We start from the raw sequence: 15,000 nt of genomic DNA on the forward strand, positions 1-15,000 counted from the left end.
CTGCTTTTGAATATGCTATCTAGGTTGGTCATAACTTTCCTTCCAAGGAGTAAGCGTCTTTTAATTTCATGGCTGCAGTCACCATCTGTAGTGATTTTGGAGCCCAGAAAAACAAAGTCTGACACTGTTTCCACTGTTTCCCCATCTATTTCCCATGACATGATGGGACCGGATGCCATGATCTTCGTTTTCTGAATGTTGAGCTTAAAGCCAACTTTTTCACTCTCCACTTTCACTTTCATTAAGAGGCTTTTTAGTTCCTCTTCACTTTCTGCCATAAGGGTGGTGTCATCTGCATATCTGAGGTTATTGATATTTCTCCCGGCAATCTTGATTCCAGCTTGTGTTTCTTCCAGTCCAGTGTTTCTCATGATGTACTCTGCATATAAGTTAAATAAACAGGGTGACAATATACAGCCTTGACGAACTCCTTTTCTGTAAGTATAGGTATTTTTAATACAATTTTATTTATTTTTGGCTGCACTGGGTCTTCATTACTGTGTGGGCTTTTCTCTAGGTGTGGCAAGAGGGATTGCTGTTCATTGTGGTGCATGGGCTTTTCATTGCAGTGGCTTCTCTTCTTGTGGAGCACAGGCCCTAGGACACGTGGGCTTCAGTAGTTGAGGCACATAAGCTTAGTAATTGTGGTTCCCAGGCTGTAGAGCACAGGCTCAGTAGTTGTGGTGCACAGGGTTAGTTGCTCTGCAGCATATGAGATCTTCCCAGACGAGGGATCAAACCCATCTCTCCTGCTTTGGCAGGTGGATTCTTTACCACTGAGTCTCCAGAGAAGCCCTATTTATAAATATTTTTATGCTATGGTAAGTAGTATTGATTTAAATTTTTTATTTCCCTATTTTTGTTGTTAGCAAATATAAATACAATTGATTTGTTTTATCTTATTCTGAATTGAAAATCAAAAGTTGCAAAAAAATTAGAAAGATGCCCTATATACCCATCACCCACTTGCCCAATGACAACACCTTACATAAGTATGCTTCATGAAAAGTATACTTTTAAGTATGTATTATCAAAACCAGGAAATTTAGATTGCAGACCTAACTCAAAGTTTACCAATTTTTGCATGTACTTACTCTTTGTTGCTTTTGCATATATTTCTATGACATTTTATCATATATATAGATTTGTATAACCACCATGACAGTCAACATACAGAACTGTTACATTGCCATGAAGAAACTCCTTCATACTAGCCTTTATTGTCACATCCTCCCTCCTTTTCCTTAACCTCTGATTCTGTCCTCCATCTCTCTAATTGCCTCATTTCTAGAATTTTATATAAATGGAATCCAATAGCTTTATGGCTTTTTGAGCTTGGGTTTTCATCACATAGCATAATGCCCTTAAGATCCCTCCATAGCATTGCATGTATCAATATTTTTTCTTTTTTAATTGCTGAGTAGTATAACATTGTGTGGGTATACCACAGTTTGCTTAACCATTTAACCACTGGGGAGTATTTGATTTGTTTCTAGTTATGAACTATTACAAGATAAGCATGCCATGATTGTTTGTGTACAGGCTTTTCTGAAAACATTAGTTTCAGTTCCTCTAGAATAAATTCCCAGGAATGCAGTTGCTGGATCATGCAGTAAGTGTGTGCTTTTTTGTTGTTGTTGTTGGCTGTGCTGGGTCTTTGTTGCTTTGCATGGGCTTTGTCTAGTTGCAGTGAGCTGAGGGTATTCTCTAGTTGCTGTGCATGGACTTCTCCCTGCAGTGGCTTCTCTTTGTAGCAGAGCACAGGATGTAGGGCTGGCAGGCTCAGTAGTTGTGGTGCACAGACTTAGTTGCCCTGTGGCATGTGGAATCTTCCCAGACCAGGGATCAAATCAAGTCCCCTGCATTGGCAGGCAGCTTCTCCACCTTTAGACCACCAAGGAAGTCCCAATATGTTTACTTTTAAAAGAAATTCCCAGACTGACTTGCAGATGGTAACATATTATATACCCACCAATAATGTGTAAGAGAATCATGTTTCCACATCCTCATTATCATTTGATACTTAGCAGCATTTTAAATGTTAGCCATTTAAATTTGTTTGTGTGTATGCCATTTCCTCAGTCATGTTCAACTCTTTGCAGCCCCATAGAGTATATCCTGCTGGGTTCCTCTGTCCATGGAATTTTCCAGTTAAGAACTCTGGAGTGGGTTGCCATTTCCTCCTCCAGGACATCTTCTTGACCCAGAGATCAAACCCATGTCTCCTGTGTATCCTGCATTACAGATGGATTCTTTACTCACTGAGCCATCAGGGGAAGCCCATTTAAATATGTTTAGTGATTTTCATTTTTATTTCTTTAATGGGCAGTGATGTTGAACAGCTTTTCATATTTTTACTTGCCATCATGTATCTTCTTGGTGAAGTGTCTCTTCAGCTTTCTTGTGCATTTTCTAATTGGATTATCTTTCTGATTAATTTACAGTGTGTATTCTGTATACAAGTCTCTTTTGTCAGATATGTGATTTACAAATATTTTCCCCCAGTTGATGATTGTGCTTTCATCTTGTCAACAGAGAAGTTTGCAAAGCATAAGATTTTATTTATCTATTTTCCCTTTTTGCTTTGTTTTTATTGAAGGATGGTTGATTTACAGTGCTGTTTCAATTACTGCTATACAGAAAGGTAATTTAGTTATACATATTTGTGTGTGTGTGTGTGTGCTCAGTCTCTCTGTACTCTCTGACTCTTTGAGACCGTATGAACTGCATCCTGCCAAGCTTCTCTATCCATGGAATTTTTCAGGCCAGAATACCAGAGTGGGTTACCATTTCCTACTCCAGGGGATCTTCCTAATCCGGGGATTGAACCCACATCTCTTTCATCTCCTGCATTGGCAGGTGGATTCTTTACTACTGCACCATCTAGGAAATCATAGCAAAATGATTTACTTATGCATATATACACATTCTTTTTAATATATTTTTTCCATTGTGGTTTATCATAGTATATTGAATATAGTTCTCTGTGCTATACAAGAAGACCTTGTTTATCTCTTCTATGTAGGAAAGCTTACCTCTGCTAACACCAACCTCCCATACCATCCCTCCCTCATAATTCCTCCCCTTTGGCAACCACTAGTGTGTTCCGTATGTCTGTGGTTATGTTTTTGTTTCATAGGTTCACTTGTGTCATATTTTAGATTCCACATAGAAATGTTATCTTATAGTATTTGTCTTTCTCTTTCTGACTTGCTTCACTCAGTATGATAATCTCTAGTTGCATCCATGTTGTTGCAGATGGTATTATTTCATTATTTTTATGACTGAGTAGTGTTCCATTGTATGTATGTACCATGGCATCTTTATCCATTCATCTGTCATTGGACATTTAAGTTGTTTTCATATTTTGACTGTTGTGAATAGTGCTGCTATGAACATAGGGGTGTATATACTTTTTTGAACCATAGTTTTGTCTGAATATATGCCCAGGAGTGTGATTGCTGGATCATATGGTAATTCTCTTTTAGTTTTTTGAGAAACTTTCATACTGCTTTCTACAGTGGTTGTACCAACTCACATCCCCACCAACAGTGTAGTGGAGGGTTACCTTTTCTCTATATCCTCTCCAGCATGTTATTGTAGACTTTTTAATGATGGCCTTTCTGATTGGCGTGAGATGGTACCTCACTGTAGTTGATTTGCATTTCTCTAATATTAGCAATGTTGAGCATCTTTTCATGTGCCTACTAGCCACCTTTATTTTTTCTTTGGTGAAATGTCTGTTTAGGCCTTCTACTCATTTTTAAATTGGGTTGTTTGCCTTTTTGTTGTTGAGTTATACATTTTTCATTTTTGGATCATGCCTTTAGTGTCATAACCAAGAACTCTTAGCCTAACCCTAGGTCACAAGAATTTGCTTCTAAATTTTCTTCTAAAAGTTTCTTAGCTTTAGGCTGTTTTGTTTTATATTTAACAGCTTTACTGGTATAGTTCACATAATGTATAATTTGCCTTTTTAAAGTGTATACTTCAGAAATTTTTAGATATTCACAGAGTTGTAGAACAGCCTTCACAATCAATTTAAAATACTTTTATCACCTCTAAAAGAAACCCCATACCCTTAGCAATCACTGACCCTCCATTTTCCTCCAATCCTCCTAGGCCTAGACAAATACTAGTCTACTTTCTATATTTATAGATTTGTCTGTTCTGGAATTTCTTATAAATATGCAATATATGGTCTCTTGTATCGACCTTTTCATTTGGCATAATGTTTTCAAAGTCCATCCTTGTTATTACATATATCAGTATTTTATTCTTTTTCATGGCTGAATAATATTCCATTGTATGACTATATCATATTTTGTTTATCCATTTATCAGTTGAAAGATGTTTGAGTTGTTTATACTAGATTGGTGAAAAAGTAGTTGTAGTTTCAGATGTGAATTTTAAATCATTATAACTAGGCTCAAACAGCTCTTTATTAATCAAAATAAGAACCATTAAAATCAACACATTTTTGCCAATGAGAGATAAGTTTGTTTATTCCTGTCTTGCAAAAATCCATGCTTTGGGATTCAACAAACTTGAAAAGTATTTTCTGCCTCCTGCTGGTTGTGGAAGCATTTTTCCCTGCAAAAAGTCATCAAGATGCTTGAAGAAGTGGTAATCAGTTAGCAAGAGATCAGGTGAATGTGGCGGATGAGGCAAACCTTTGTAGCCCAATTCATTCTAATTTTTTTGGTGGGGGGGAGGTTTGCTGACAGAGAAATCTTTATTAAATCTTTAAAAATTATATTATTCAAGACACACAAAAGGGAAATGAGTGATGAGAAAAGAAAGTACTATTACAAAAGTAGTCCCAGGATATTAGGTTTATCACAAAATTCTTTCCATGAGTTAGTTAATCTTTTCCATTTTTGTTTCAAGGAGGATATTTGACCCTTTGGAATTAAGAGTCTTCTCCTACTTTAACCAAATTACTAGAGCCAATGAATATTCAAGTGAAATCTTATCCAAATTCAGGGCTCCCCTAACCACAGAGGACCCTCTGCCTGAGTATTGTTCCTGAAACTCACACAGAAGCACAGAATGGAGGCCAAGTTTTTTGCATGAGATGCAGTAAGTTTTCCAAGGAGATGGTTGATCCCAGAAAACACACAGCTACTTTTGAAGCATTGGTTATATGATATGCAGATGGATGTTATTGTGGAGAAGAATTGGTTCCTTTTTTGGTGACCAGTGCTGACTGTAGTTAGTTAGTTAGTTCAGTCACTCAGGCATATACGACTCTTTGCGAGCCCATGGGCTGCAGCACACCAGGCCTCCCTGTCTATCACCAACTCCCGGAGTTTACTCAAACTCATTGTCCATTGAGTTGGTGATGCCATCCAGCAATCTCATCCTCTGTCGAACCCTTCTCCTCCTACCCTCAATCTTTCCGAGCATCAGGGTCTTTTCAAATGAGTACGTTCTTCACATCAGGTACCCAAAGTATTGGAGTTTCAGCTTCATCATCAGTCCTTCCAATGAATATTCAGGACTGATTTCCTTCAGAATGGACTGGTTGGATCTCCTTGCAGTCCAAGGGACTCTCAAGAGTCTTCTCCAACACCATAGTTCAAAAGCATCAATTCTTCGGCACTCAGCTTTCTTAATCATCCAACTCTCACATCCATACATGACTACTAGAAAAACCATAGCTTTGACTAGACAGACCTTTGTTGGCAAAGTAATGTCTCTGCTTTTTAATATGCTGTCTAGGTTGGTCATAACTTTTCTTCCAAGGAGCAAGCGTCTTTTAACTTCATGACTACAGTCACCATCTGTAGTGATTTTGGAGCCAAAAAAAACCTAAAGTCTCTCGCTATTCCCATTATTTTCCCCATCTATTTGCCATGAAGTGATGGGACCAGATGCCATGATCTTAGTTTTCTGGATGTTGAGTTTTAAGCCAACCTTTTCACTCTCCTCTTTCACTTTCATCAAGAGGCTCTTTAGTTCTTCTTCACTTTCTGCCATAAAGGTGGTGTCATCTGCATATCTGGGGTTATTGATATTTCTCCTGGCAATCTTGATTCCAGCTTGTGCTTCATCCAGCCCAGCATTTCTCATGATGTACTCTGCATATAAGCTAAATAAGCAGGGTGATAATATGCAGCCTTGACATACTCCTTTTCCTATTTGGAACCAGTATGTTGTCCCACATCCAGTTCTAATTATTGCTTCCTGACCTGCGTACAGATTTATCAAGAGGCAGGTCAGGTGGTCTGGTTTTCCCATCTCTTTAAGAATTTTCCACCATTTGTTGTGATCCACAATCAAAGGTTTTGGCATAGTCAATAAAGCAGAAATAGATGTTTTTCTGGAACTCTCTTGCTTTTTTGATGATCCAGCAGATGTTGGCAATTTGATCTCTGGTTGCTCTGCCTTTTCTAAAACCAACTTGAACATCTGGAAGTTCGTGATTCACATACTATTGAAGCCTGGCTTGGAGAATTTTGAGCATTAGTTTGCTAGCATGTGAGATGAGTGCAATTGTGTGGTAGTTTGAATGATCTTTGGCATTGCCTTTCTGTGGGATTGGCATGAAAGCTGACCTTTTCCAGTCCTGTGGCCACTGCTGAGTTTTCCAAATTTGCTGACATATTGAGTGCAACACTTTCACGGCATCATTTTTTAGGATTTGAAATAGCTCAACTGGAATTCTGTCACCTCCACTAGCTTTGTTCATAGTGATGCTTCCTAATGCCCACTTGACTTCACATTTCAGGATGTCTGGCTCTAGGTGAGTGATCACACCATTGTAATTATCTGGGTCATGAAGATCTTTTTAATATAGCTCTTCTGCGTATTCTTGCCACGTCTTCTTAATATCTTCTGCTTCTGTTAGGTCCATACCATTTCTGTCCTTTATTGAGCCCATCTTTGCATGAAATGTTCCCTTGGTATCTCTAATTTTCTTGAGGAGACCTCTAGTCTGTCCCAATCTATTGTTTTTCTCTATTTCTTTGCACTGATCACTGAGGAAGGCTTTCTTATCTCTCCTTGCTGTTCTTTGGAACTCTGCATTCAAATGGGTATATCTTTCCTTTTCTCCTTTGCTTTTTGCTTCTCTTCTTTTCATAGCTATTTGTAATGCCTCCTCAGACAGCCATTTTTGCTTAGATAAAGAAGATAATTGCGACTTCCTTCAAAAGGTCCCATGCTTGCACTACTACATTCAGTGCCCCTAACCCTGCAGCAGGCCACCACCGGCTCACGCCTCCACCAGAGACTCCTAGACACTCATGGGCAAGTCTGGGTCAGTCTCTTGTGGGGTCACTGCTCCTTTCTCCTGGGTCCTGGTATGCACAAGGTTCTGTTTGTTCCCTTCAAGAATCTATTTCCCCAGTCCTGTGTAAGTTCTGGCAGCTCTATGGTGGGGTTAATGCTGACCTCCTCCAAGAGGGCTTATGCCATACCCAAGTCTGCTGGACCCAGAGTCCCTGCCTGTGTGGCAGTCTACTGCTGACCCATACCGCCACAGGAGACACTCAAACACAGCTCTGTCTCAGTCTCTGGAGTCTCTGGATCCTGGTGGGCACAAGGTTTGTTTGAGCCCTCTGAGCATCTCTGGCAGGTATGGGTTTTGACTCTAAATGCAATTTTGCCCCTCCTACCATCTTGCTGGGGCTTCTCCTTTGCCTTGGACATGGGACATCTCCTCAAAGTTGCTCCACTTTTTTTGTTGTTGTTGTTGTTAACCAGTGCCGGCTGTAGGCTTTGCAGTTTTCAGTGCATCTAATTGATCTGTCTCTTGGACTGCAAGGAGATCAAACCAGTCAATCCTAAAGGAAATCAGCCCTGAATGTTCATTGGAAGGACTGATGCTAAAGCTGAAACTCCAATAATTTGGCCACCTGATGACTAGAGATCTCCTAAGAAAATTATAGATATCAAGGGAACATTTCATGCAAAGACGGGCTCGATAAAGGACAGAAATGGTATGGACCTAACAGAAGCAGAAGATATTAAGAAAAGGTGGCAAGAATACACAGAAGAACTGTACAAAAAAGATCTTCATGACCCAGATAATCACGATGGTGTGATCACTCACCTAGAGCCAGACATCCTGGAATGTGAAGTCAAGTGGGCCTTAGGAAGTATCACTATGGACAAAGCTAGTGGAGGTGATGGAATTCCAGTTGAGCTATTTCAAATCCTAAAAGATGATGCTGTGAAAGTGCTGCACTCAATATGCCAGCAAATTTGGAAAACTCAGCAGTGGCCACAGGACTGGAAAAGGTCAGTTTTCATTCCAATCCCAAAGAAAGGCAATGCCAAAGAATGCTCAAACTACCACACAATTGCACTCATTTCACACGCTAGTAAAGTAATGCTCAAAATTCTCCAAGCCAGGCTTAAGCAATATATAAACCATGAACTTCCAGATGTTCAAGCTAGATTTAGAAAAGGCACAGGAACCAGAGATCAAATTGCCAACATTTGCTGGATCATCAAAAAAGCAAGAGAGTGCCAGAAAAACATCTATTTCTGCTTTATTGTCAGTATAGATTCATGGATTTCTATTTTATTTAGCAGATTATAATCCATCACTATCATTAATTTGTTGCTCAAATTTTCCTAAATTTAACCAGTGAGCCACTTGTTCAAGATTATTCCTCTGTCTTTTTTATATATCCCCATCATTTTTTGAGTCTTTACTTACTTCTGATCTATCATATCATTTTTGAAAGAATACTCATTTTACTAATATCTATATATCCTTATATATTTAAATATTTCCTTACTCTTAGAATTTTACATTGTAGACTTTAAAAATGCTAAACTGTGTTGTGATGAAAATTCTGGTAACTGGGTATTAATGTAAATCCAAAATTATTTACCTGGCATAATAATTTTCTAGAAGAGGATTTGTTAAATTGCCCTCTAGAAAAATTATACCTATTAATATCAGTCAGTTCAGTCACTCAGTCGTATCTGACTCTTTGCGACCCCATGGACAGCAGTGCACCAGGCTTCCCTGTGCATCACCAACTCCTGGAGCTTGCTCAAACTCTTGTCCATCGAGTCAGTGATGCCATCCAACCATCTCATCCTCTATGGTCCCCTTCTCCTCCTGCTTTCAATCTTTCCCAGCATCAGGGTCTTTTCCAATGAGTCAGTTCTTCGCATCAGGTGCCCAAAGTATTGGAGCTTCAGCTTCATCGTCAGTCCTTCCAATGAATATTCAGGACTGATTTCCTTTAGGATGGACTGGTTGGATTTCCCTGTGGTCCAAGGGACTCTCGAGAGTCTTCTCCAAAACCACAGTTCAAGACCATCAGTTCTTCAGTGCTCAGCTTTCTTTATCATCCAACTCTCGCATCCATACATGACTACTGGAAAAACCATAGCTTTGACTAGACAGACCTTTGTTGGAAAAGTAATGTCTCTGCTTTTGAATATACTGTCTAGGTTGGTCATAACTTTTCTTAAGGAGCAAGCGTCTTTTAATTTCATAGCTGCACTCACCATCAGCAGTGATTTAGGAGCCCCCCAAAATAAAGTCTGCCACTGTTTCCACCTATTCCCCATCTATTTACCATGAAGTGATGGGACCAGATGCCATAATCCTAGTTTTCTGAATGTTGAGCTTTAAGCCAACTTTTTCACTCTTTTCTTTCAGTTTCATCAAGAGGCTCTTTAGTTCTTCACTTTCTGCCATAAGGGTGATGTCATCTGCATATCTGAGCTTATTGATATCTCTCCTGGCAATCTTGATCCCAACTTGTGCTTCATCCAGCCTGGCATGTCTCATGATATACTCTGCATATAAGTTAAATAAGCAGGGTGACAGTATACAGCCCTGATGTACTTCTTTCCCTATTTGGGACCAGTCTGTTGTTCCATGTTCATTTCTAACTGTTGCTTCTTGACCTGCATACAGATTTCTCAAGAGACAGGTAAGGTGGTCTGGTATTCCCATCTCTTTAAGAGTTTTCCACAGTTTATTGTGATCCACACAGTCAAAGGCTTTTGCATAGTCAATAAAGCAGAAGTAGATGTTTTTCTGGAACTCTCTTGCTTTTTTGATGATCCAACAGATGTTAGAAATTTGATCTCTGGTTCCTCTGCCTTTTCTAAATCTAGCTTGAACATCTGGAAATTCGCAGTTCACATACTGCTGAAGCCTGGCTTGGAGAATTTTGAGCATTACTTTACTAGCGTGTGAGATGAGTACAACTGTGCAGTAGTTTAAACTTTCTTTAGCATTGTCTTTCTTTGGGATTGAAATGAAAACTGACCTTTTCCAGTCCTGTGGCCACTGCTGAGTTTTCCAAATTTGCTGACATATTGAGTGCAACACTTTCACAGCATCATCTTTTAGGATTTGAAATAGCTCAACTGGAATTCCATCACCTCCACTAGCTTTGTTCATATTGATGCTTCCTAACTCCCACTTGACTGCATTTCAGGATATCTGGCTCTAGGTGAGTGATCACACCATTGTGATTATCTGGGTCATGAAGATCTTTTTTCTACAGTTCTTTTATGTATTCTTGTCAGCTCTTCTTAATATCTTCTGCTTCTGTTAGGTCCGTACCATTTCTGTCCTTTATCGAGCCCATCTTTGCATGAAATTTTCCCTTGGTATCTCTAATTTTTTAAAAGATATCTCTAGTCTTTCCCATTCTATTGTTTCTTATCTCTCCATGCTATTCTTTGGAACTCTGCATTCAAGTGTGTGTATTTTTCTTTTTCTCCTTTGCCTTTCACTTCTCTTCTTTTCTCAACTATTTGTAAGGCCCTCTCACACAACAAATTTGCCTTTTTGCATTTCTTTTTCTGGGGGATGATCTTGAGCCCTGCCTCCTGTACAGTGTCACGAACCTTCATCCATAGTTCTTCAGGCACTCTGTCTGTCAGATCTAATTCCTTGAGTCTATTTGTCACTTCCACTGTATAATTGTAAGGGATTTGATTTAAGTCATACCTGAATGGTCTAGTGGTTTATATATTTATATATATAGAAATATATAAGAATGCCCATTTTGTCATTCCCTAGTTTGGATAGAATTTTAATACATCTAGGACCTTACTCTATTGTTCCCATACCAAGAGTATCAGCATTACCTGGGAACCTGTTAGAAATCCAGAATCTCAGACCCCACCCCAGACCTGTTGAGTTAGAATCTATATTATAACAAGTTCCCCCAGGTAATACATAGGCACATGAAAGTCTGAAAAGCAGTTTCAGATATAATTTATATGTTGTTCAGTCATCAGTCGTATCCAACTCTTTGCAACCCCGTGGACTGTAGACCAAAAGAGCACAAGGCTCCTCTCTCCATGGAAATCTCCAGACAAGAATACTGGAGTGGGTTGACATTTACTTCTCCAGGGGATCTTCTCCACCCAGGGATCAAGCCCTTGTATCCTGCATTAGCAGATTGATTCTTTACGACTGAGCCACCAGGGAAGCCCGTGTGTAGGCAGGAGCATAGAATAGCCCAGAACTTGATTCCAGAACTTCTTAGATTAAACTGCAGGCCCGTGTGGGAAAATTGACTTGATCCTAGATCCAGGCAAGGTAAGTCAGGAGCCTATACTGACATTTGTATTAATAAAAGGTAAAAATGATCAAAAAGTAAAGTAGACTCCAAAAAAAGTGCTTATGTGTTATCCCATCTATATGTATATTCCATGTGTGTGTGTGTGTATCTCCTAATCAAGCCTTTTTGGCAAACAGAACACTGAAGATCAGCACAGAGTACCAACACTGTTCCCCTGTAACACGAGACAGTCTTGTCTCTCTGTCTTCACCCACTGCATACAAAACACTCTGTGCATTAGCTCATCATTTATCTAGTAGTCTAAGGAAAAACTGAATCAGATCGCTTATGGAGTGGTTTACAATAGATACTCGTAATCCCTACTGCCCGATAATCTGTTTTAGTGGTCTGATATTATGTCTAAGAAACAGCATTTTTAATAAACACATTGGATGATTCTGATACCCTAAGTTTGAGAACTACTACACCACTACACTTTCCAGAACATATCTGAAATGTGTTGTTTTATCAGATGTTTTATTGGCTTCAAAATAATAGCATTTTTATAAAAGCTTTCAGCCAGAATTTACTTTTTTGTTGTTATTAGTTAATAGGATGAGTAAGTCTAGGAATTGTAATTACTTTTTTTTGTCATCACTAGTTCTAACCAAGCAACTCTAAGTTGGTGAGAATAGAGAGAAATAATCCTGTTGAACTCTATTTCACCCTTCATTCCCTATCCTGGAGACTGCCTTCTTGAGCCAATTCACATTCTTTTCGGATGATACCTCAACACATTTTCTTTCCTGTCAATATAGTTTGGTGAGATAAATTCATATCATGGAAAAAATATGATTTTATCAAAATTTTGTTATGATGTTAACATATATTATCACATAAGTATATATCAAGTAATTATTTAAAAACTATTTTTAAAATACAAATAATATTTTTTATGTAGGAGGAGCAAAGAAAAAAAGAAACAGCTTGTATAAAAGGTACTTTTTCTCAACAGTTTATTAGAATAAGTGATAATCAACTTTTAGCAATTCACATTTTAAAGAATCGAGAGGCTATCTTAAATATATACTAGATATCTAAATATTTTTAAAATCATGAAAACTCAAGGGAAATATCTATTTATTAGTATATGAATGAGCATTTTTTTAGAAAACAAAATTTGCAATGTCCTATCTTAAAATGTGAAATTTTAATTTTTTTTTGTCCCTTATTTATACCCAAAGGTATCAGAGTCAGTGCCATAGAGACATGATGGAGAGTCAAAAGCATGAGCATTTTGTAACCCTTTAGATATTGACTTAGTACCTCAAAGCCTTACTGTCCTACATAAGTTTAGAAATGCAGAATATAGAATGTAATAAGGTATTTAAAACAGCTTTAAAATTAATGTTACATATTCACATCAAAACTATGTAAAATATCATAAAAGATGTTGTTTTAAGATATTTTGTAAATGTGATATTTTCTAAAACTTAACATTTTTATTTGCAACTGTACAGCATAAATAATGTAATGGGAGAAGCATGGGACTTACAGTAACACAGATCTAGAACAAAGTCCGTTTTGTATCTGGTTTTGGTGACTCATTTCTCTAAGTCTCAGTCTCAGTAATATCTTTTGTGAAAAAGGTTGATAACTACCTTGAGTAGTAATTGAAAGATTGAAAGGATAAATGAGATCTGGAAGTATATCAAACTGCTGTGCAAATTCTAAGGCATTATATATGAATGTTAATTTAGTTGTTACTTTAATTGGTATAAAGCCAGTTTGATCCCATGGTGGACAAACATTTTGTAATTTAGCTGCTTTGACCCTATGAACTATAGGCTTCAAGGCTCCTCTGTCCATGGAATTCTCCAGGCAAGAATACTGAAGTGGATAGTCATTCCCTTCTCCAGGGGCTCTTCCCCACCCAGGGATCAAACCCGAGTCTCCCATATTGCAGGCGGATTCTTTACCATCTGAGCCACAGGGAAGCCCCAATTTATCTGCTTAAGGAGATATTTTAAAATTTATTATTTTTCTCTTACTTTTCTTTTTTTAATTGAAAGATAATTGCTTTACAGAATTTTGTTGTTTTCTGTCAAACCTCAACATGAATCAGCCATAGCTATACATATATCCCCTCCCTTTTGAACCTCCCTGCCATCTCCCTCCACATCCCACCCCTCTAGTTGATACAGAGCCTCTGTTTGAGTTTCCTGAGCCACAATTTATTTTTTAAATAAGATCATATTTAGCCCTAAATAGTTAAACTATCTGCCATCTCTGATTTTAAGGGACAGTCCAGAACTGAGCTTTCTAGCCTGTTTAGAATCTTCTTCTGTTAAGACAGGTCAATTTTATTTAGAATAGATTTTTCTACTCTGGTCTATCATGAAAATATTGCTGATTCCCCATTAAATATTTAACATTGTGTAGATATTGATAGCAACTTAGAATTTTCACTGTTGCATTATTCTGTTCCTAAAAACCCTAAAAAGAGTTTGAATTTTAGAAAGTAACATTATCCTTATATTAAGATTTGTCTCATGAATATGCAATATTCATAGTAAATCTGTTTTGTTTTGTTTTGTTTTGTTTTGTTTTACAGCAAATAATGGTTATTCTAAAGATGATTTCTGCCTTGCAACAAAAAAAGTCATTTGTGACCCCTCAGAGTCTAGCTCGGCAACAAATCCCAGCAGTGTTACCTTAAGCTTATCAACATTACCATCTGATTTTTATTACAGCCAAAGTGTAGAAATAGCTGATGACTGGTATTCTGATGATTCTCAAATGAAAAAGAGCCCTTCGATGCCTTTTCTCGGGGAGCCTCTAATGGAAAAAGTATTTTCATACTTGACAACCATTCCATTAGAACAATGTACTGAAAATGTACTAAATATGACACTTCGTGATGATCAAAAAGATGATAACCTTAAGGAAATATTTACGCGAAGAAATACAGAGGTTGAAATACAAAACCTTCAACATAATACTGAATGACTTTTTTCTTTTGAAACTTTGTGTACCCTGAAATCATGTAAAGTTAAAACTGAATTACCAGCTTCTGAGTCTCTTAACATGTCCATGCTAATATTATTTCTTTTGTTCTTTACCATAGAGTGGTCCTACTTCCCTTTCCAATTATTTGTAGAAACAAAATTACAGGAAGAAGTACAGTGATATCATAAACATTAAGTTTAACTCCTTGTATCTCATCAAAGGATATAATAGATAATACAAATGTATTTTAACACATAGGAGAATACTTTAAGAAATCCTCAGAACAGATACATTTTAAATAAAGCATTTGCAGCGTTTCTTTATACCTCTGACATTTTCAGTTTTATTTCAGTGTGGGTAAGACTGGGCAGAATACTTCCATCAGCTATTCTGATTTTTAAATACATAAATCACCTACCATTTAAATCTTATTATGCCATGATTTTCATAAGCAATATAACTTTGCTCCTCTAGGGGAGCCTGGAACACTGAA

General features: G+C 37.7%; 1 protein-coding gene across 1 annotated transcript in view; it reads left to right on the top strand.

The window, feature by feature from the left end:
• Positions 1-14,588, top strand: part of LOC104995662 (chromosome unknown open reading frame, human C1orf185) — a 45,521-nt gene extending 30,933 nt beyond the window's left edge. Inside the window, exons 4-5 of the mRNA XM_010849625.1 lie at positions 12,460-12,496; positions 14,113-14,588. Of these exons, the coding sequence (XP_010847927.1) occupies positions 12,460-12,496; positions 14,113-14,507 (432 nt within the window). The 3' untranslated portion in view covers positions 14,508-14,588. The remainder of the gene's footprint in view (positions 1-12,459; positions 12,497-14,112) is intronic.
• The last annotated feature ends 412 nt before the right edge of the window (positions 14,589-15,000 follow it).

This window comes from Bison bison, unplaced genomic scaffold, assembly GCF_000754665.1.
Source record: "Bison bison bison isolate TAMUID 2011002044 unplaced genomic scaffold, Bison_UMD1.0 scf7180017851016, whole genome shotgun sequence".
NCBI classification, from domain to species: domain Eukaryota; kingdom Metazoa; phylum Chordata; class Mammalia; order Artiodactyla; family Bovidae; genus Bison; species Bison bison.